Source organism: Aplidium turbinatum, chromosome 10 (assembly GCF_918807975.1).
Source record: "Aplidium turbinatum chromosome 10, kaAplTurb1.1, whole genome shotgun sequence".
NCBI classification, from domain to species: Eukaryota; Metazoa; Chordata; class Ascidiacea; order Aplousobranchia; family Polyclinidae; genus Aplidium; species Aplidium turbinatum.
In genome coordinates this window covers 5,330,760-5,354,713 of record NC_137481.1, presented here as the reverse complement: position 1 = coordinate 5,354,713, position 23,954 = coordinate 5,330,760, and the positions used below count along the sequence as shown (strand labels likewise).

Genomic DNA, 23,954 nt, shown 5'->3' with positions numbered 1-23,954 from the left:
AAGCTGCTTTAAATAGAAAAAAAGGAACAGAAAATAAAACTGGACACATTCGCCCTTTGGCGGAGAGAGATGAACAGACATAAGAGAGAATAAAAGTTAGAACGCGCGTATAAGTTACAATTTGGATGACTGCTAAAATGTGATAATTCGTAATCTCATATTGTTTCGTTATTCTGTAATTTAAATTCATTTTGTTATAGATCTACAATATTATATGAACTCTTTTCTGATAACTAAAAACTATAATTCGAGTAACAATTGTGTGGAAATAGTTTAATGGAGTTGGATAGTCAAATTAGATAGGATGTCTATCAGGCAGACAGAATTTCATTAGACAGCCAATTAACATTTAAAACCACAATAAAACCATCCTTACACATAAAATGAACATTACCACACTTTCGCCAACCTTGCCAAAGTGCTCAAACTGCAACGTATTTGTTTGTAACTTTTTTATTCCTTTTATGTCTTGTGTTTTTTTATTTATTTTTTACTAGGAATTTTTAGAGTGTTCCAAGCAGTTGATTCAGTTTTGAGTGTTCCAAGCAGTTGATTCAAATTGAGGTTCTGCAGAAGTGTTCAATTAAGCTTTCTTGAATTGAGGATATACTTTACATCAATACATAAGATGATTGTTGCCACTCAAGCACACGCTTTATTAACAAATTATGACATTAATAGTGCGATTGAAAAATTCTCTTGTAAAAAATGTTCGTAGATTTGAAGAGTTGATGATGGCGTATGAGCGATCTTTCCAGGCTAGATTGGAGGGCAGGAAGTCTTCAGCCACTCAGCAGTCTCGTCGTCCAGGATTCTCAGACCATGCGCACCGTGTGGAGGCCGGTGGGTTAGGCAGTGGTGGATGACATGGTCTGCTGTCTGTTCCGTGGCACCACACTCGCATTCTGATGAAGGAGCCAGGTCCCACTTGTGCATGTCCGAACGAAAGCGGCCGACGCCAGTTCGCAGGCGGTTAAGCCTGACCCACGCAAGCCTTGCGAGGGACATCCCTGGTGGACGGGGATCGGCGTCGGGTAAGAAGTCACGGAGCGTGGAGGTGTGATTTTGCCACTCCGTGTTCCACATGTGGTTCGTCCAGTGTGCCGCACTTAAACCAAGTTCTTCTGCGTTCTTAAGGAGTTGTTGTGCGGCAGGCACAAAGGGGCGTCTTGATTTCAACCGCTGCTTTATAGGTGGTGGTCTCTTGAGTGTTGCATGGAGGAGATGGTCGGGGTCCAAAGTCGGGTCGGGGTCAAAAATTTGAAGAGTTTAAAGCAGCGCATACAGAATTGCACATAAAAATAGGTTGTAACCAATGGTGGGATCCACCGGTTCAAGCGAATCGCTTCCTAAGCTAAAAGTTTGCAGAACCGATTCCTGCCCAACTTTTTCTAGTGGACCTGATCAATGATCATAGATCACTGAATCTAACTTCGTGATCCATGATCTGATGTGTTCACAATACGCAAGGTTACCCAAAGTGGCTAATTTTTGTCAAAGCGAACCGGTTGCGAACTAGATTGAATCCCACCACCAGTTACAGACCTCATGTATAGCTAAAGCCACAGGCTAGTATCTCACGTCAACGTGCATGCTTTCCCATAAAAAATTACAGCATAGGCTAGGTACGATGTAGAATTAAAAAGTTCCAGAAATTTTATGCTGCAAAAGATATCGCTCCTCCAAAATTCAAAATTATTTACATTCTTACATTGAAGGTTTTAGAACTCACTATGATTAACACTCACTATTACAGAATATGATCTGTAAGAAAACAAAGGTAACAAAACTACAACACAGCAAGCTTAATTAGGCTAAAATAAACACTACAGGACTTCAGATAGATGAATCATTTCAGCTTCACAACCAGCAAATGAGACAAGTAAATTTTCATTTTCGCTGATTAACGGCAATACAGTACAAAATGCAGTTATATAATTTCTCCGAAGTTAAGCGCTTGCATAGTTGAATTGAAGAATACACAGCTTAGAACAATAAGTGCAGAGTGATCACAGTTGCTCAAATTAAATTCACTGAAAACGCAAGTGTTCGAATAATTAAGTATTTCAAGATAAAATTTCTTATATAGTACGGTATTTAAAAAATATATTTTGGATCGTTTCGAATAAAAATAAGAATGGAATTGACTGGTATAAGTCATGGTGAAGACCTTTTTGGTAAAATTGGTACTATGCTGACAAGGCCTACGGTAAATCCAAAATGTGCATCTATCACTAGTCTTCCAACACATATAAGCTTGATAGACGAATATTTGCATTGTTAAATTTACAATTGTAGTGATAAGAAAACAAGTAGGCTACAAGCAACTCTGTAGTGTATAAATAAAGCTGCAGATGCTAAGCCATTATAGCAATATCGATTCTAAATAATATATATTATATATACTAAAAGATTAGATTGTTGTGCAAATGTTAGCATTTGATGAATGCAATATATCAGTACGGTACCTCACTATCATGAAACAATATCATAAAATAAAAAAAAATGTACAGCAACACTAACAACTTTAATCTAATCCACATCAAAGCACCGCTTTAAGCGGTAGAGATGAAACAAAACAAATTCAATACCAGTGCACTTGAAAAACAACATAAACTTTGAAAGTAACAAGTAATTTTAATAAATTACTTCAATTCGTTTCAAGCAGACATGAAGTTTGTCAATTTATTAGAATCAACATTGTAAGAATGTCATGATTGGGGCCAGATCAGATCTACACGGATGGTAAGAAAAATTAAAGTCACAATTACTCTCTCTCTTTCTCCATTTTACTTCAAAGGAGCCTAGTCTTTCCCCCAAAAAGATTAGAAATAAAAATATCAAAAAATCATAACCATTGCGCGTTTAAAAATGCACCGAGTTATCAGTAACAGAATTTACTTCAAATCTTTATTCAAAGATTTTCTAACTTCATTGCTGTTACAAGTATGTTAGCGAAAATTATCATATAAGTCAGGAATGAACAAGTGTAGAGTCACGGGTCAAAATAATATACACAGCAGGCCATGCCAACGTACATTTTTCAAGTTTGACTGGAGGCCGATCTGTCAGTAGCCAAAATTGCTATTGTAAGTTGATAGTTAGAGTAGTAGTAAAAAGTAAAGTCTTTGAGTGTATTTTGTGTGATTTTTGTGCTATTGTTACCATACAAATAATGGACTAGATTTTAGCACTTGTGCTTGAAATCCAACACCTGTCTGGTAACACAGTTATTATGAAAAGGTTTGTCATTATTAACGTAAAATTAGGAATTTTGGATCCATTTGAAATTCAATGATCACACTTTGGCAATGTGGATTCTCAAAACTACCACTTCAAACTGATATAAACTAAATTTAGGTTAGAGTTCAAAATCGAAATTATACACTATACAGGCCTCCAGTTTGTACGTTGGCAAGGCCTGTGCATATAGGTATGCTAGCAAGCACTTTTTGATTCAAATATTTTACATCTGCTTGATAAAATTAGACTTCCAAGCTAGTACAAATGTTAAACAAATCAATAATGGCGATTGATCACAACTTTAATAACTCTGAAATTCAGCAACGTCATGGTATGTCATAGAGAGGGCCAAAGAGTTACATAAACTTGCTCAGAAGACACGAGACGGACGATTTTGCTTTAGCACCGGATCTGTAGGTTACTGACCTACGATTTTTGTGCGCGGCGCAATATTTTTAACTTGTGTAATTACCGTACGAATGCACTTAATTGATACGTTTAGCAAGTTTAGCACTTTTCACGTTTAGCCTTGACATGTTTTTCAAGAATACCTTGAAGACACATTGAAACTAAAAGACGAATTTAACAAAGATAGTAGGAACAAGGCGATGAGCGAGCACACACACCTCCAGAGCTAGGCCTAGCCGCTATCACTTCCTGTCCGGAACCAAAGTTTAAAAAAATGGCCGCAGTTTGGACGGAACCGGAGCTTGTTTTATCACTAATAGTTTCTTTTTTGAGTTAACTATAAAGATAATCAAGATGATAGTAAAGTGACAAAAATGGTGCAACATAACCAATGGTGGAAACAAGCCAATAAATTCTTACAATTGATTGAGTTGAATCAAGATGTCATTCAGCTTAGATTTTAAACTTGGTCTCATCAACTCGTCTATGCGCCCCAACACAGCTTCAACAAGCGCAATTGTGGATGATTTTCGTTCTACCTTTTGAGAGCAAACAACTGCTCTTGCAAAGTTGTAAGTAGCCCAGCAATAATTTCCAAAATATGTGTCATCTTCTGCTTTGGCTTTCTTGAAAAACTCATCAAAGCATATCAAAGCTTGATCAAAATCTTTGCTAGCAACATAAAACTTCGCACAGTGAATCAAAAAGATAAAAGACTCAAATACTTCGCCTTCATTTTTGCGACCCATAGTAAACAAATTATCAGCATACATTTTTTCATTTTCAATCAACTCATTTCTAGCTGAAGATTCTTCCATATTCTTCAACAACCTTGTATTGATTTTAAGCAAATTAGTAAACATTTGTTTTTGATTCACAGGATGAGATGCAGCGAACATTTCTTTTAGCAAACCATTCTCATATGTCTTCAAGTCAAATCTTCCATTAGATGGATCCAGCAAATTCATGCAGAAATCTTTTATCTCTCTTAAAGCAGTAGCATCACCTTTAATTTTCAGAATAATTGGAATTTTTCCTGTTGTAAAAGACAGCTTTTCAGAAAGTAAAGATACATTAAATGACTGTCTGCATTGCGCAGATATAGCATGAGATAAAGAAGAATACCAAACAGCTTGAAGGCTTAAAGAATCCATTTTTTCTTCATCAGCATAAATGATCAGCCTGCTCCAGCTGTGTAAGATTGAAGCAATTCGCTCAGAACAAAACACATGCCTATGAGTTTCTTCTTTGAGGAAAACACCACAATCTCGAAGCACGTTCAAAATGTCCTCATTAATCTCTTCTTTTTTAATAGGTTCTTTTATTTTTTCGAATTTTTCTTTGTTTTCAGAAGCCTTCTCTAAAAATTCCAGTGAATTTGCTGCACTGTTGTTGAAAACAGCCAACTCGTATTGGGTAATGAATTCTTTTGGAAGCTCGTTCCCAGCATTGAAACAACTTTTAACAACGTAAGTAGCGGTTGCATTGACATCTAAGTTCGTTTCAGATCGTGTCAAGGAATATTGTGAATCTTTGTTCCAACAAAGATCTAAAGCTTTTTCATAAAAATGCTGAGAAAAAGAGTGAAATGATGGGTTACTCATTGTCATTGCAGCTGCCATTTCATAGACGTATGAAAGGACCATTCTTACCAACATTGAATGTTGATAATTTTCAGGTATTTTCAACTGTTTGTCAACATTTTTTAACAAACTGTACACGTGGGGAGTGAGATTTCGCATCTTTTCCAGGTTTTCTCTCGATCTCAAATCTTTGGTGACCAACCCAGCTATTATCCAAATGGCATCTCGTAACTGGAGAAACTTCAGTGATGATGATTGAGGCTGACATATTTGAAATGCATGAAGAACTACCTCATGGAAAACAATTAACTTTTTCTCCTTATCAAAGGTACACATCTCAAAATCCAGCAACTTGGAAATCAAACGTCCTGAATCATGTTTGTTACTTAGTTGAATACTTTTCACAGTTTTATTTCGAAGCACTTGGATGCACCTGTGCAAAAGGAATTCAGGAATTTTATCATGATGAAAATAAGACAAACAGGAAAGCACATTCCAGTTTAGTTCATCAGTTTCTTTGGATTGGTCGGTTATGAGAAACGGCTTCACAATAGCTTGAAATATGTGCTGACCGCTTTCTCCGTATTCGTTTCTAATGATTTCTTCTTCTTCTTCTTGTACACTTTCTTCACAGCCATCTTCAATCCACATCAAATAATCTGTGTAAGACATTGTCGTTTTTTTACAATATGCTTTGGCCACCCTCAACCCCAAGGGAGAACCACTGAATCGGTTAAACAGTTTAATGCACTCCGCTTTCTCACCTCCTGCGTTAGGTATGTTTTGAAGAAGAAACTTCACACCTTCATCTTCATCAAATCCTGTAATTCTTTCAATCATATAGTGGTCCATGCTTTTACGCTCATCATCCAAAAACACAACTGACTTTCTTCTTGTCGTAAGGTAAACGTGAAGTTTGGGTGAATCAAAAGATGATTTACGCTGATTAATGCACTTTAATAAATCTTTTAACAAATCATTGTTTGGAATTGTATCTTCAATAATTAGCAAAATAGGCACATTTGACTCGTACAAAGCTGATACTAATGATCCTGTCAAATCCTTTTTCAAGTCATCCAAAATATCTTGCATGTGTTGAGGCTTTTTCAACAAAGAATGCGTTTGCATTTGCTTCACTAGCTCTTTCAGTTCATTTTTGGCATCACTAACTCCATCATACTGCATGCCCCACTTCATAAAGATGTCAGTTGAAGAACTGCCTTCATATGGAAACCTTTGAGCGAGTTGTCGAACAATCTCCGACTTTCCACTGCCAGGAACTCCATGGCATTGCAAAATCAATGTTGACTTTGTTTTAGCTTTTTCTAGTATTTGAGTGAACTTTTTGGTTTCAGCGAAGTTGGGAATAGGCTGTCGCACATGATTGATCGAAGTTTGTTTGCAGCATTCTTCAGCATCATTATCTGAAGAAAGTAACAGTTCATTGCCATCTCTCAGCCCCGTTTTTTTTTTTGCTGAGATTTCAATAACTTGTCCAAAATGACTTAAAAAGATTCGGTTATTCTTTATTTAATTTGGTCAATTTTTTGTTATGAAAATACTTCTTTTCTGTGTTATTTTTGTATTTATCACAAGTAATAAGACATTGGATCAATGTTAAAACACCAAGTCTATGTCTTGCATTTACAATTAACAAAAAAATTGTTTTCTTTGCAATTACTAAAACTGATTTAACACATGAATATATTTTTTTGGACGTTTTGATCAAACTTACTTTAATTTTTAAGAACAATCTGCTGAAAATTCAATCAATGAGCAAAAACAAACCAGTACCGGTATCTACATGAGAAACATGTAGGCATGTCAATGCCTTTAAATAAATTATTAGGACTACATTACAGTATTATATAAGCTAACATGAAACATATGAACATTTAAGTAGTAGTTGTAAGACACGAATAATATTGTTTTAAAAACTACAATTATACATAAATTCATACTTTTAGGAAAAAAATTATTTTTTGACATTAAACAAAACCTAATCAGAATTTTTCACACTAAAGAAGAATGGGTTACCACTGCAAAGTTGAAAACAATTGATACAATCTCATTGAAATATTGGGTTACTCACAGAACGACAAAGTGATGGTATTATAATAATAATAATGATACTATAATAATCAACTTTTCGAATAAATCACAGCTATGTACAAATACACGTTCATCGTGTCTGCTAATCATGCTACTTCAATAAAGTGACTGTTATTTTAAAATAAATAATTTAAACTTACCATGAACATTTTGTCCAACATTTTGCTGAATATTTGAATCAGTAATAATGGTAACAGCATCAGATTGAATATTAAATGTATTTTGGACTGAAGGTTGTGATTGCCTGTGATTGTTGGAACCAAGGTCTGCAACAAAAATGTGACAGGTAGGCACTTGTTCAGTGATGTGGAAATAGGCTGTACACAACAATGGTGATTTAATGTTTAATTGTTTGCGAGATGCCATTTAATATTTATGGTGTTACACATTTAGTTAGGGGGGGTTAAATTTGATATTCAACTTTAGCCCTGATTTTAGGATACAATTTATTCTAAGACCTCTGGTATAATTTTTGTGAAATTTCCGTTTCAAAAACCCTATGGCGTATTGAGTGGCATAAAATCTCAAACACCTCTCAAAAAATTACATTTGCGGAAAATTGCCTCATATTGTCTTGACGTCACTCTTTGTTTATGGCATATAAAGTTCAAACATTTATTTCATACTGTCCTAAAACATGTTACATGCACAAACACGTAATCATACATATGCAAAAGCATACCAAAAATACAGATATTCTGATTTGAAAAAATAGAGAACGGACTACCACATTAAAATTGATCCAAGAGTATTGAACAGGTTTTGTCACATAAATATGGCTTTGTAAGTACTTATCTTTCTTACCAAAGTACAACTTTAAACCTTCTTCTTTGTTGTGTCACAATCAATATGAGTAACCCCACAACAGGCTATAGAGTATTAAATCTTGAACAAGTAGGCTATTTTAATTGTGTGATTATTACGAGATGTTATTATCGATTACTGTCCTAAAGTAATCCTAAATTATGAAATCCTTATAGCGCAACTTGCTTAACTAGACGATTTTGTGTTTGTGCGATTCGAGAAACTTCTTTAATTTGAAGGAACAGTTTGACATGAAATATGCTGTTATGATGTCACAAACATAATGGGTTAGTTGTGCTGATATTTCCCTGCTACTGTAATTTTTTTGTTTCAATTCAGTTGTGCTGATGACTCCTAATAGAAGAAAACCGGTTCTACAACACAAATTATAATGTGAAGAAAGGCGTTCTTCCCAGCTATCAGCACAAGGCTGATTACTCACTAGCACAGCGAGCAGCAGTAACGCTTCGCTAACCAGAACGGTGTAGCTTCCACGCTAGCCATTGAGACCTCCAATTAAACGTTTAAGTTGATGATGAACTGTTTTATTTTGGTCAACGACGCACGAGTACAAAATAATTGACACGGCGAGAAGAACACAATAAACATAGCCAGGTCAGAGACTTTAAAGAACCGGCCTGCCACGCCCCGTGGAGGCGGGGAGCGGCGTGATTATGGGGTGGCGATGCACCCGGAAGGGAAGTCCACCAGCTTAGGTCGCGGGGGCCAGGCTGGGGAGTCTAGGTACCTGTGGAAGGAAAGTGTGGATCGAGATTTTTGTGCGACTCGTCCGCAAAAGTTAGAATGGCGGAACGGGCCAGGGAGACGGGATTTGCTTTCTGCAAACGCAAAAAGGTCAGCTCACGACGGGCCGGGCGACAGAAGTTTTATAAAGCCAGGCAGCGCCCACGTCTCCATCACGTGACCGTAACACAGGTACGTTTGACTCCTATACCCGGTCTGCCCGTAGGCAGAGCGGATAAACTTTGGGGTCTCCCACGAGGAAGAGAAGCTTAGCTACAAGGACGATTTGAATACTCGTGGGAGACGAAAATTATTTAAAATCTGGAGCAAAGGCTCAATTAATTGGTGTAAAAAAAAAGATGGTAAGTGGGAATATATTGTATGCTTTACCTACCGAAAAAGTGTTGACGTTGAACCAACGAGCACGGATGTGCACTGGCCAGACGTTGAGGCAGGTTCGCCCAGATGGGTCGGGGGGACTAGCGATCGAAGCGTAGATATGACTAGGCTACGTTACCAGGAAAAATATATAATAGTGGGATGAAACTTTGGAGGTTGCATCGAGTTGATCGGGAAATCATGATTATCGATGAGTTAAAAGCAACGCGAGGTTGATCCGAGCGGGAAAGAGCAGCATATCGGGAGAAGGTAGTGTGTAGCCGATTGTAGCATCGAATAGACAGCGATAGACACGTGTTTCGCCCATGAGGCTGGGCTCATCAGTATCGCACCGTATTCTTGCCACTTGAGTAATCGACCGCCGCTTTATCAGTCAGTTTAACTCTTATCTTTGTGGAAAGAAAGAGCCAACAAAACCAGCAGGTGCCAGGGGTAGGTCAATGTGAAGAAAGGCGTTCTTCCCGGCTATCAGCACAAGGCTGATTACTCACTAGCACAGCGAGCAGCAGGGGCGAAACACGTGTCTATCGCTGTCTATTCGATGCTACAATCGGCTGCCAAAATAACTTAAACGTTTAATTGGAGGTCTCAATGGCTAGCGTGGAAGCTACACCGTTCTGGTTAGCGAAGCGTTACTGCTGCTCGCTGTGCTAGTGAGTAATCAGCCTTGTGCTGATAGCCGGGAAGAACGCCTTTCTTCACATTGACCTACCCCTGGCACCTGCTGGTTTTGTTGGCTCTTTCTTTCCACAAAGATAAGAGTTAAACTGACTGGTAAAGCGGCGGTCGATTACTCAAGTGGCAAGAATACGGTGCGATACTGATGAGCCCAGCCTCATGGGCGAAACACGTGTCTATCGCTGTCTATTCGATGCTACAATCGGCTGCCAAAATAACTTAAACAAATTATAATTTTTATTGAAATATTGTTGTGCGTGTTAGCCTAGCCAAATGTTTTGAAGGTAAAAAAAACTATTAATTTGTTTTGTTTTCTGAGTTTTATGTAACATAAAATTACCATACTTTTTGGAAGTTAGCCTACTAGTCATAACTAACTGGCTATAAATAGTGCCATAATTTGTGTATTATTGTTGAAGTTGAAATTATGAGAATGAGATGATAAGTTATGAGAAGACGAGAGTTGATGCTATCAGAAATCGTGACCGAGAAGAAAGTTGTATGAGAGTTGACATTACTATAGAGTTGTAGCCGATATCATTGTATTTGGAGTCGACAAGTGCTGTTCAGAGTTATTTTTGTTTAATTGTTGGAAGTGCTGAACACATTTGTTAAAGTTCGTCAAGAATTTCTTTCTACAATCTCACAAGTCGAATTATCCGACCATTACTTGACTGTTTAACGTTTGATTAGGGGTGTTCAATTTCGATTTCGATTAAGGTGATATTCGAAATTCGTTTTTCGTATCGGACATATTCGAAATTATAGCCGCCCTTTCGGCTGAACGCGGTTGAAAGTAACGCGAGTGGCGCGAAATCTGTCTTGTCGCATTTTGCAAGCGAAAAAAGACTTCGACGCATGCGCATCGTCGATCACGTGACCATCACACGCTTTCGCGGGTCCAACGGCCAGTCCCGCACCAGGGATGCCAGGTTGGCATTTTTAATGCCAAATTTCTCTCAAGAATGAAGATAGCTAGGTTGTGCAATAGCAGAAAGTGTAGGCTGAGCTTTGTCGCAGTTTTATCCATTTTTTACCGAATCCATAGGTGCCTAAGCCGTGGGGGCAGGGCCGTAGCCAGACCGCAGAGCAGGGGGGGGCAACTTTTTTTAGGGGGGGTCGAAAAAATTTAAATGGGCAAAATCATTATAATTGTAGCTGTTGCTCGAGAATGTTGAGATTTTGTCAAGGGGGGGCGAATTTTTTTTCAGGGGGGGCGAGGCCCCCCTGGCTCCCGGCTGGCAACGGGCCTGCGTGGGGGCCAGGCCCCCACGCATATTTCTGTGTGGGGACAACTTTTTATGCTGTATTGATACATAAAACAATAGATGAACTAGCGGTCGGCAGCAGGAAAACACTTTTTGAATGCAAATCGCAACAGCTTCGCGATAAATAATCACTAGAACGAGTTGCGATGCTACAATCCAACACCAGACAACAAAATCTGTCATTTTTACATTGATTTAATGTCTGCAGACGTTGAATCAATGTAAAAATTACTGATTTTGCTGCCTGGGACATAGCAAAAATCTACCATTTTGCGTCGATTCAATGTCATCAGATGTTGAATGCACCCAAAAACAACATAATTTGCTACGTAGACGGAGCGTGCATTTAGCTTTATGCGCTTGCAAACATACTCGATGTCGCTTTCGAGTCGAAACCTCTGCACTCTGCAGTGAAATGTCGCGGCAGTGAAAATGAGCTTGAAGTGTTTGGGAACCCAGCGACCTCGGCTCCAGCGGAGCGATCGTTTTTAAAAGCTGGCCTAACCGTCACGAAGCTAAGATCCCGACTGACGGGTGACCATGTCGATCAGCTTTTCATAAACACCAACATGGGCCTGGAGCTGTAGACGTTATTTTGTGTTCTTTTTTCGCAAATTTTTATGACTTTTTTTCGCGTTTTCTAGCGAATTTTTATGTCGTTTCCTTCAATAAAATCACATTTTGCAGTGTGGTGAATAGTTGTGATATTCGAAATCGAAATTCGGAAATAAATTGAATTTCGAATATTCAAATAATCGAAATTGAACACCCCTACGTTTGATATCCCAATAAACTACAGTAGGGTATCAACCAATCTTTCCAAAGTTTCTTTACATGTAAGATATATCATACGGTACGTAGAAAGAACCGTGACAAGAATGTAGATATGTAGTCACTAACAAAGCCACACTTGTGTAGCCTGTTTTTTTTTCGCTGAGACTTTTCAGCCATTTGTCCGAAATATCTTTAAAAAATTCGGTCATATTTTATTTATTTCGGTCATTTTTTCTGATTAAAATATTTCCTTTCAAGTAGCTGATACAAACCAAAATTTGCACTTCCTGACTAGCTACAACATTAAGTTTCGCTGAGAAACGTTGTCATGTTTTATCTGAGACAAGTTAGAACGACAAACGTTACTTTTTTTGGACATATTGCTAAAAAATCGGTCAATGACCGATAAATGACCGAAAAAAAAAACAGTGTGTAGCGAAAGCTTCGCAATACACTTGAATTTATCAATATAGTGTGGCAAATTACTCTCTACTTTTTTGAGTAGTATTTATCGCATTACGCATCTATTTGGATCACTGGTAAAATCAAAAGAATATTTCTAATGAAAAGTCCATTCACAAAGTCTTATTTTCTGTTTTATCAGCTTTAAATATAGGTTTTATTAGTTGGCAAAATTAACAATAATAAATATAACCACACCCACTTAAAATCCATTTTAAAACTTTCACAGGCTTTTTGCTCTCTCATGAAGTGAAGTGCATAATTTTTTTTCTGATTATTTTTGTGCTAATGTAAAAATCTACTCCAGATTAATGTCTCTGACGGCATAGGCGCCGACTTTTATTTTTGCACGGGGTGGCGGATAGCACAATATGGCAACCTAAAAACTTTCAAACTGCATGTTTTTGTTTGATTTTTACTAAGCGTGTTTCGTAGATGCAATTGTCTTTTCACACCTGATTTGTAGCTCGATAATTTACAAAGCAACTTTAAAACAAAGCACAGGAGGTATGTCGTGAATTTTATTGTTACGTTGCTGCTCTGACACTTAACATTTGGAAAAAGTATTTTTGCGAACAGCAGCTCTGTCAATCCAACTGTTAATCAACTGGTCAAGTTGTAACCGTGAAGCTTCAGCTTGATAAACATTTAAAACTAGGACGTGGTTCAATCGCTGTTGCGTCATGGTAGATCGCAAGTAGGTTTTTATGCGCCTGAGTGCACTAAACGATCGCTCCGCCTCGGAAGTGGTGGAAGGCAACGATAAGTATATTTTCACAATGCAGAGCACGTTTGGAAGCATTAATGAAATTGTTTCATTGCTTGCAAATAGAAAAGCAGTTGCAACATAGTTGCAAATCGGACAGAATGCTCTATCTTTGCATTTATCGTATTCTAGCCACGGGAATTCGCTCTCCCACGATTTTTGATAGCTTCTTCCTTCAACAGCGATTATCCTGCTCGTGCTCGGTTCTTCCACCTCACTGATCGTGCTAACGCGTTTTGGCAGTGGCACACTTTCGTTTCGTTCAGGCGTTTGGTCACTTTCATGCTGGTTGAAATCCTGACTAGACGCAACAAAAAATGACTCAATAAGAGACTGCAATTTTGAACGCTTTTTCGGTGGCATCTTTAAGCTGAATAAAACTGGAATGTCGGTGAAAACTTTTACTGGACGACTTTTCGTAATTTTTTCTATGATGTAACAAGCAACTCCTATGTCAGACCAATAAATTCCCGCCTTACAGTTTGTCACGCATTCACACGCAATATTACTGCATGAAGTAGATAACAAAGTAGAAATTAAAGCATGAAGTAGATGACAGTACACTCCAATTGAAATCGGAAAATAATTCAAAATGCAAAATCTTGAGTAATTGAAAAGGTTGCTTTTATTATTGGGAATTGGCAGGGGGTGTAGCTTTCCTCGAATAGAATCATGAAAACATGTAAATTTGCAGAACGTTAAAACTGCTACTTTACTAAGTGCACTTTTTAAATAAAACTTAAAAAGTTTCGAAAATTGCATTTTTTTAAATGAAATTTGAAAATAGATATTCATTTAGGGGGTGGAGCTATCAATCATCGAGATAACTTTATTTCCAAGTATTTTATGGCTGGCATAATTTATAGCGATATTATGAGCAGTTTAAAATTTTTCAAAATATGTTTTTGAGGGAGGTAATAGAAAGATCGTATTTCATTGATTAATAAATCCCATTGTAAACCTAACAAATGTAACAATGACTTATGACAAGTAACAAATAAAACGATCGCAACAACAGCAAGGAAAAAACTCGTAGCAACGTGTTGCGTAATCTTCAGGTAGCTTGCTTGATGTTACGCGAGTATCATGCTTGTGACAAAAACAATCATTTTCTTCGCAATACTATATTGGTTCACCTCTTGATTTACGTTTGTCGTCGTCGTGTGACGTTGACTTGAAGCGAAAACCAATGATCAAAAAAGATTTAAACGTCCGTTCAAATTACTTTATTTGCAGTAAGTAATGTAACCTAAACGAGGTGGCTGCCACCCCGCCACAGCGGTTACGGGGTGGCGTGGCCACCCCGTAAGTTGGCACCAGTGTCTGACGGTAATATGTTTATAATGAGCCAGTCTATGCAGTCTTTTCTCCCATGATAGAAATAGTCTACTTTCAAACTGTAAAAAATTTTCGTACAACACTGTCAGATTTTCAATGGAAACGTTTAATAACTACAGCCGTGTAATCGCATCTTGTATCATAAAATTACTTTTTAGACGCTGTGAAAAGTTTAATGACAAGTTCCGTTGGTTATGTCCACGAATAGGCCTAACTTTGCGATTGATATTCTTGGCCTAAACCATTTTTTTTTTCTACAGCCGTGTGAAGAAATGCTTGGTGTGTGAAAGACTTTGCCTTGTTTACGAAAAGGTCACTAATGCAAAGAAAGAGACAAGTTTTACAAACAAACGCAAGTGGATACAAAGACTTTCAAATGCCAACAGAGTGGAGAAATATTGGCAAATGGAACCGGCGACCAACTATAGTCTATCAATGCGGTATTTTCCGGGGCCATTTAATGACTTTTCGCCACAGTGAGCTTAGAGGCCTGACTTTTTTGTCTCATTTGTAAAGTTTTCGTTTAAAAAATATTATACGAGGCACAACACTCAAAACCAACAATTTGGATAAAAATCCAGTGAAATTAGTCACTAAGCAATAACCCAAACAGAACAAGCAGATCCAGTAATAGTTTGATGGACTGCTGTCACTGAAAAATAAAAGGACCTTTGATTTTTGCTGTAAAGGCAACCACCTCAAGAGTGTTTGGCAACCATTGCTCATCACTATAATAAAATTTTACAAATCTTTGTTTTAATGCAATGAAAATAGTCAAAATTTCTGACCACAAAATAACAATAACTTATCAGGTTACCAGTACCCAGCAGGCTTTTGAATCTTACCCATGAAGAAATGTAGCCTACATGCTAGTGAACAAGCTTACCTTTGTTCACCAGTTATGTTCTTTTACATTTACATTTTGCAAATGTTAAATCGAAACTTGTCATTCTGCCCAAGTTGCAATACCGCATGCAATAGTTTCCAAAATTGATGATTATTAATACATATTACATTCACTGAAAAATTTCCACACATCCCGTAAATTATAACAATTATGTAAAATTTGTAAACTGGTGAGAGGTCAAAACATCATGGTAAGATTGATTTGCCCAAATAACTGGACACTTTTGCCCAAATTTGCACCTTTTTATCACCGGAGGAGCGACTGCCCCTCATCTTCTACGGCTATGCATCTACAACTTTATTATTTGCATTGGCATAGGAACCGAAATCCTAGTCTATCTTCCAGATGTTGATGCAGAAAAGCAGCTTCATTCCACAAAAATCATCTTGTCCTTGATGACTGATTTTTTAGATCAAGGATATTTTCTTGAAATAGATAACTACGGTACTACTCAAGTGTTTTTTTTGTGTGTGATTATTTGACTTCTTACAACACTGACGTAATCGAAACGGTTAAAAAAATCGCAAATGCCCACCAAAAAAGGTAATTTTATCAAAATTGAAAAAAGATGTAACAGCTGTGATGTAACGCAAGAAAACGATGCTTATGATATAGAAAGATAAAATAAAATGTTTTCATTATGAGCACGATTCATGACAATTCAAACTGTGCCACAAAGAGGGGAAAGAGAAAAACGGAAGCCTAAAGCTTGTGTTGATTAGAAAGATAAAATGTCTGGCGTGAATACAATGGACCAATTGCTTTCATCTACCAACATTGCAAGAACACATTTGAAAAATACTACAAGAAAATTTATCTTTGATTTTTGGATATCTGCATTTTAAATTCTCATGTTATACATAAGAAACTAGGTGGAATGCTGTCATTACTTGATTTTAAGTCGAAACTTATTACACAAGTATTTTGACGATATAGTAGCAGCACAGAAAAAGGAAAACACCAAGGAAGGCCCTCAACCAGTACTAGTCTTAACGTTTAGTTGGGCGACATTTCTTGGAAGATATTTCAATGAATGAAAATGGACAACAAAAACGAAGATTTTGCATCAATTGCTTGTTCTTTAAACAAACAAAGAACTCAAGTTGCATTTATGTGCAAGCAACGCCAAGTTCCTCTTTGTGTGACAAAAAGCTTTGAAGCATATCACACCAAAAAACAGCTTTAACTTGAATGTGGAAATAAATCTCTTGATTTAATTCATTCACCGCCTTGGGTTTAGGTGTAAGCCGATCTAAAGTAAACTACTGTATTGTGAAGAGAATGCAACCTATTTTGTCCCCTGAACAGTTCGTACCCCCATTATGTATCCTGAAAAGATCGAACAAAGAATACAACGGAGCCGAAGTCACTGATCAGTGTTGTCGCAAACACTTCAAAATTTCTCTCAATCTTTTCAGGGAACAAAATAGGTTGGCCTAGAAATTCGATTTTGTTGACAGCGGACAAATGTGTTTGATCTGAGCAGCTATCTCGATGGACAAATTGGGTTTCACGGCGAACACACCAGTTTTAACGTCGATCGTCATGCTTAATTACTTTATCTTGAACTACTGTATATCTACGGTTTAGAAGACTTTTTAAAATTTCAGCAAAGTTTTTCTGAAAGGCTTCATCGCACCAACGACCTGCGCTTGAAGAGTCAAACGTTTCACTAGGCTTTTTTCCTTAAGTTTGTTTTTGTCAGCTGCGTAGCCGAGTGGTGAGAACGTTTGCGGGACGTTCGAAAGGACGTGAGTTCAACACCGCTCCAGAGCATGCGGCTGTGTCTCGGCGAAAGACACTTAAAGGCAAGTCGAAATTAGAGGAGCAGCTGACTCGAAGACTATATGTCACTTTGCTGCTTCTTGTAGTCTGTTGTATTGCATCTGTGATCGCAGTGTACTGTATGTTATTGCAATGGGCGCAAATAAAAGCATGATTATTATTTTGCTTGTCATATGAGCAAAAGTGATGAAGAGCAAGTAGGTTCATCGTATTTATTCTCACTTAAAAAATTTTCCCTGGTCCTTTTCTTTCTTACTGTAATACCACGGAATGGCCCGTTTCGGTGAGTCCGATTCGGTGAGAGCCCGTTTCGGTGAAAGCCCGTTTCGGTGAGAGCCCGTTTCGGTGAGTCCGATTCGTAGTCTAATGAAAATTCGTCATGTCAGTTCAGTTGAGTTGTTTTTATTTATGATTCGTCATGTCACATCATATTAAAAACACGTCAACATAGCAAAGGTAGATGCGACAAAACGCAAACGTTAAAACGTGCTTGAATTCAGTGCAGCTCAGTTGTTTTTATTTGTGACCATCATATCAAAAACAATACACGTCAACATAGCAAAGGTTGAGGAGAAAAAGGTAGAAGCGACAAAACGCGAACGTTAAAACGTGCTTGTGACCGAAGTAGGCCTAAGTTATTGAGTTAAAAGAAATTTGGCATGGTCGCAACACCTTCAGAAAAATTTAAGATATGAAGGGAAAATAAAAAAAAAGAAGATGTTACAAACCAAACAAATAAATCATGTTTATGTCTATAAGTTAGTACTTTTGAATAGTTCAAATCAGGGGTGTGCAACCTTTATTACGGGAGGGCCAGATATAAATAACTGGGTGAAACCGCGGGCCGCACGGTTATTTAATATATGATTTCTAGAGTTAGTTGCAGGCACAAAAAAGTAGTTTTTTTGTTATTCTTATGGCATTATTAGGGGTTATCTCCTTGCAGAAATAATAAGTTAAGACGCATAAATTTCTGAAGAAAACTGTTATTCCAATTTATTATCACATAGTCTTTAAACGAGTTCAGTGAGAAGTTTGCAGCTGGCTTCTTTTCCCGATGCTTTTTCCAAATTTACTTTAATGGAAGTGCTGGCAATTCGAAGTCCATTTTCCAAGTGTTCGTCTGTCAGAACCGATCGATAGGGAGATTTCATGAGGCCCATTTTAGAAAAAAAATATTTCGCACAAATACGTTGAGCCAAAAAGAGCCATTTTTGAAGCAATAGATTTTTTCAAATGTGGAAAGTCATCTTGGTTGAGATGTTTTCGGTAAAAATCGCCAAAATTCATTTCTAAATACTTTGCTTTCAAATCCGTTTTCTCTTGAAGATCAATCAGTTCAAGCTGGATATCAGATGGTGCTTTGTCAATGTCTGTGTTGAATGGCGAAGAGAATATACCAAACAAATATTCATGAGATTTGAAGTCCTTGAAGAGCCAAAAATTCATACAACAATTTTTCAAATTTAGTTTTCTTCTCAGGATGCATTCCATAGTCTCTCAAAGTTGGAAAGTGGAAAAGATTTCCTATCTGTATGTGAGCTTTCCAAAGTCGTAATTTGTTCATAAAGCCTTTTATGTGACCATACATTTTTACGTTCCAGATAATTAAACACAATGGATTAGCGGTGGCCGCTGGGAGATTTCTAAAATGGTTAACAGAAGGTGCGAAATCTATAATAGGCCTAATCCACTCCACAATGAATTGTTCACACGTACTAAACTAAATTATAAACACGTTTCACGGGCCGCACGCAATTCAAAATTGGCACATCTCTGCGGGCCGCACAATTTTTCTTCGCGGGCCACATTTGGCCCGCGGGCCGCACGTTGCACACCCCTGGTTCAAATGATTAGTTTGAATCAACAAATGTGTGGCCTACAGCTTGGATTGAAAGGAAATTATCGGGTACCGTAGCCTAGTCATCCCGACCTCCAAAAATTTGTTCCAAGAACCCAGTTAGCCTAACAGTTCATTTTTACATTGTAGTAACAGAATGAAAAGGCTAACCAAATGTGTGGCCTACAGCTTGGATTGAAAGGAAATTATCGGGTACCGTAGCCTAGTTATCCGGACCAGCAAAAATTTGTTCCAACAACCCAGTTAGCCTAACAGTTTATTTTTACATTGTAGTAACAGATAACCAAATGTGTGGCCTATCATTTTAACGTCGCTAAACGTTGAAATCGTGTAGAAAAGGGAACTTTTGCTGACGTTGAAACTGAGAAACATTCACAGAAGCCCTTCGATTTGTTCCAACAACCCAGATAGCCCAACAGTTCATTTGTACATTGATTCAACATCTGAATACATTGAATCACCTAGTTGGACTATCGTTTTTTTACAATGATTTCATGTCTGAATCAGGGGCGGATCTACCGGGTGGGCCTGATTGGTATAGGCCCACCCAGATTGACAGTGGGCCCACCCAAAATCAGATTCATAAAAAAAAAAAATATTAACGTTTAACACTAGAACAACCAAGTGGTACTGAATTGTCTGTGGCATCACTATTTCACACTGAAAGTTACATAATGCAACTTTCCGCGAGGATTCGAAGGGTGACTTTGGTGATGTGCTCAAACTGTCAGAATAACTGATGGTAAAACATGAAATAACTAACTGGGACGTGTTTGCTTCTCGTGAACGCAAGCTGCTGCTGCCTTCGCAGTTTCACAAGTCTGCTGTCACCACAACGCTGGGAAAAAACGTCGGCTGCCAAGAGCAATGAGGATTTAAGGACGCTGTGGAACTGTATTCTTGACAGGCAGATAACGGAGTTAAACTGCTGCTTTGTGGACGACACGTATGGATTAATGAGAGCAGCGGCCTCTTTCGCAACTGGCTCTGCCACTTTTGGCAAAAAAACATACTATGGCATTGGCATAGTATGGCATTGACATCGCAGATGCTGAATATGCTGTATTGATTCAACACATCGGACGGAAAATGGATAGGGAAAACTTTCCTACATTAATGGAAGTAGGCCTACTGGACAGCTGCCTTGCTGAAATTTTCCAAACGCGAATAGTGTTTTAAGGACCATCATAGCACTGCTGCCTTCCACGTCCTGCAGCGTTGAGAGACTTTTCTTCGCAGCAAACAGGATCCAAACGTAGGCTACTTGAGATCATCCATGCTGACTGGGCGTCTTAACAACTTGACACTTTGTCTTTTGAAAGACAAGTCATTGACAGTTCAGATTATGATGACTAGGGCGATTTTTTGTTAGGTAGGCTACTAAAGTTACTTTTTTTACGCAGCTAAAGTGTTTGATTGACTGAAACTTTCTGCCAGAAAATGTAAAACATTACATATGTGTAATTTGAATGTGCATTGTGCAACTATAATTTGAGCACAAATTGAAGCTAATTTAAATGTTTTTTTTTATGTTGAATTGCTGCTTTTTCTTTCACTTTCTTGTTTTCGTTGAATAAAGTTACTTTTTGGGTTACTTTTTTGCAAAATTAAAGTCACTTTTTTGAATTTTTTAGGTTACAAAAAAATCGCCCTAATGATGACATAATCAACTTTATTAACACGATACCTAAAAGACTCCGCCTTGTGTAGAAGCTCTGGTAACACTAAATTTTTGTATGCTGGCCCACCGTGGCACTATTGGTGAAGGCCCACCAAGATATTTCCTAGGCCCACCCATAACTTACGTTCTGAATCCGCCACTGGTCTGAATAGGTTGATTCTTCGTAAAAATATAACCTTTTTGCTGACTAGCGTGAGGCGCTTGTAAATGCAATGTGTCGTTTCATCGATCAGTGCAACACCGATTAGCGCCAAACTTCAAAGGGCTTTCCGATTGTTTGTTAACAGATTTTTTCAATACCATGGCAACAAGAGGAAGGCGTTACATGACCTGGAATTCCTTAGATTAGTTACTTCGTTAGACTCTCAGTACTCAGTTGATGTTGCTTTATTATGGCAGAGAAATCGATTACTACGCAACGCAAAGGTGAGGTTTTTCTACATGATGGCTATATGTTTCAACTAGAACAATATAGTGCAGACAGGCTGAAGAAATACTGGCGTTGTTCTCGACGTGATGAGAAATGCAAGGCTCGCATCCACACTTGCGCGGCAACAAATCAGGTAATAATGTGTGTTTTATGGTAACTATATTTTGATCATTTGAGAAAATTTTGTGCTAAGAATTATCAAGTACGGTTTCACATTATAATCGCAACCATTGTTTACGCATTGACGCTGAACCTGGGAATGCACGACCGACTGGCCTACTCTAGTAATTACAACTGCATTACTTATAACACAGGTAGTGAACACTGGCAAGAATCAGCACAATCATGATGTTTGTGCGAAGTCGGTAGAAGTCGCAAAAGCAAAAACCGGCGTTAAAAGGCGGGCAGTTGATACAATGGAGCAACCGGCGCAGCTCATCAATGCGACGATTCAAAATCTAAGCGACGCGGCTTTGGGTGGTCTTCAACGCAATAATCTGAGAAAGATGGTTCATAGGTCAAGGATAAGTGTTCAAGTCGCACCACCAAATCCCTTGACGTTGACGCAGTTGATGATACCACATAGGTACACTACCATTACTTCCTCTATTGGTCATGGTAAGTCTTACACTTTGTTACTGCCCTAGTCTATTCTTATAAGTGTGATTTTACCGGCAATTCTTTTTCATAACTGCTAATCGCACTGGTTTGTGTTTTTTTCCTTTGCTTAATTGTGTAGTGATTTGACTTGCCATAGCCAGGCACATGATTTAGGCTACGATCTTATCCTACAGATGAAAAGTTTTTACTGCATGATACTGGACCAAGTCAGGAACGTATTCTTGTCTTTGGTAAAGAGACAAACTTGCAATGGGTAAGAAATTCCCGTGATCCCCTCCACCTTTTTGTGGATGGAACATTCTCCGTTACTCCGTCAATTTATAAAGATGGTCAGGTAACAATTTTGTTTTGCATTGATATAGAATTCCTGTAGCTAACGTGAACTGCCTTCAATGGAAATACAGACGGAATCGGTTAACATTATACCGCTTAAACTTATCAGTAGTTTATTACAATCAAAACCTGAAATCCCAAACCAAATCCTATCTAATGTTAAGTGAAACAATAGGTTAAGCGTGTACCGCTTGAAAGAATCACAGGAAAGAATAAGTCGCATAACAGTATCAGAATTTGCTTCTCAGTGAGTGCGAGCGGTGTTTCTCTGCTCTACATCTATTTTCGTAGGCCACGTTTCATACTCAAAACTACACAGCAGGTACGCAGCCAAAACATAGAACGCTTGAATCAAAAATTTCAACGTCAAAGTTCGCGTTGTGACGTCACAGTGGTTGGTGACATTAACAGAAGTTCGATTGCCGCAGTTTTCAGAAAAATGCTTTGATCTTAACCCAGTCAGCAAGCTAGTCTTTTTTACATTGATTCAACGTATGCAGATGATAAATCAATGTAAAAAGGACCAGTCTTACTGCTGGAATATCCAGCACACGATTTCGTCTGTAGGCTACTCAGTAACTCAAGTTCGCAGACAGAGAACCAATCATTTCGATGTAGCCATATCAATTCATCGATATTAACTATTTGTCTTATTTTTGGCAGTTATACGTGGTTCTTCTGAAAAAGCAAAGTTGGGTTTTCCCACTCCTATATGCTTTGCTACCCAACAAAACACGAAGGACATACACGACATTGTTCAGCGTGATGAAGCAACTCATGCCTTCTCTAAATGTATGTTATTGATACTAAAATGAATAACCAATTAAATAAACCAAACATCGTGCATTCAGTAAAACAATGTGCGATAGGCCTATGCTTTGCAGCCACGAGCAATCTCTATGGATTTCGAATTGGCAGCGTACCAAGCCGCTCGAACAGAATTTCCGGCTGCACAAATCTTTGGGTGCTTATTCCACCTGACGCAAAATATGAAGAGGCATCTACAACGCGTCCCTGGGGCAATGCAACGTTACAGGAGCGACGCCACTTTTGCAATTCACTGTAAGGCCGTGGTTGCGGTGGCGTTTGTTCCGCAACACAAAGTTCACGAAGCTTTGGTTTGCCTTGAACACAATCTGCCACGGGACGCGATATTTTTGCTTGACTGGTTGGAAGATACTTACGTTGGTAAGAACTGTGCTTTTCTTGTGTTTAGATCAGCACGACAGAATTTCATTTTTTTGCAGTTAGTGCAGGCCCTTAAGGGAATCTTTAGGCTAAACGTGTTACACGTTGTTTTTTTGCATATTTTTGCAGTTGATCAACCCAACTTTGATTTTAGTGGGTGCCGCAACTTTTTAGGTCACGTGATCACCCCCAAATCGGGGATTTCCCCAGAAATCACGTTCAGCTCTTTTTACGTCATTTTTGTGCAATTACATATTTGATTTTTGTATATTTTAACTTAAAAAGCACATACAAATAAGTGAGACAAAATAAACACAAAATCTTTTGATTGATGACGTCATTGTGACGTCATCACATATATTTTTTTGCTTTTTTAACCTATTTTGGTCGTTTGCTGTTGGGTTTAGTTGGAGTACCGGTTACTAAAACCATTTCACAATTCCTAAAAGTAGTTTCGTCATGATTGCATCTTTTATGACGTCATCATTACATTATTAAAACTAGACAACTTCAAATTCAGGAACCAAAGGAAAGTTTATTCCGAAAAAAGCGATCAAATACTCTCATTA

The 23,954-nt window shown here is 38.0% G+C and overlaps 1 protein-coding gene across 1 annotated transcript in view; it reads right to left on the bottom strand.

Moving 5' to 3' along the window:
* Positions 1-628: 628 nt before the first annotated feature.
* LOC145778442 (uncharacterized) overlaps positions 629-23,954 on the bottom strand; it is a 41,956-nt gene continuing 18,630 nt past the window's right edge. The window contains exons 2-3 of the mRNA XM_082589920.1: positions 7,487-7,612; positions 629-6,658 (exon numbers count right to left, since the gene is read on the bottom strand). Coding sequence (XP_082446046.1) covers positions 4,068-6,658; positions 7,487-7,612 — 2,717 coding nt within the window. The 3' untranslated portion in view covers positions 629-4,067. The remainder of the gene's footprint in view (positions 6,659-7,486; positions 7,613-23,954) is intronic.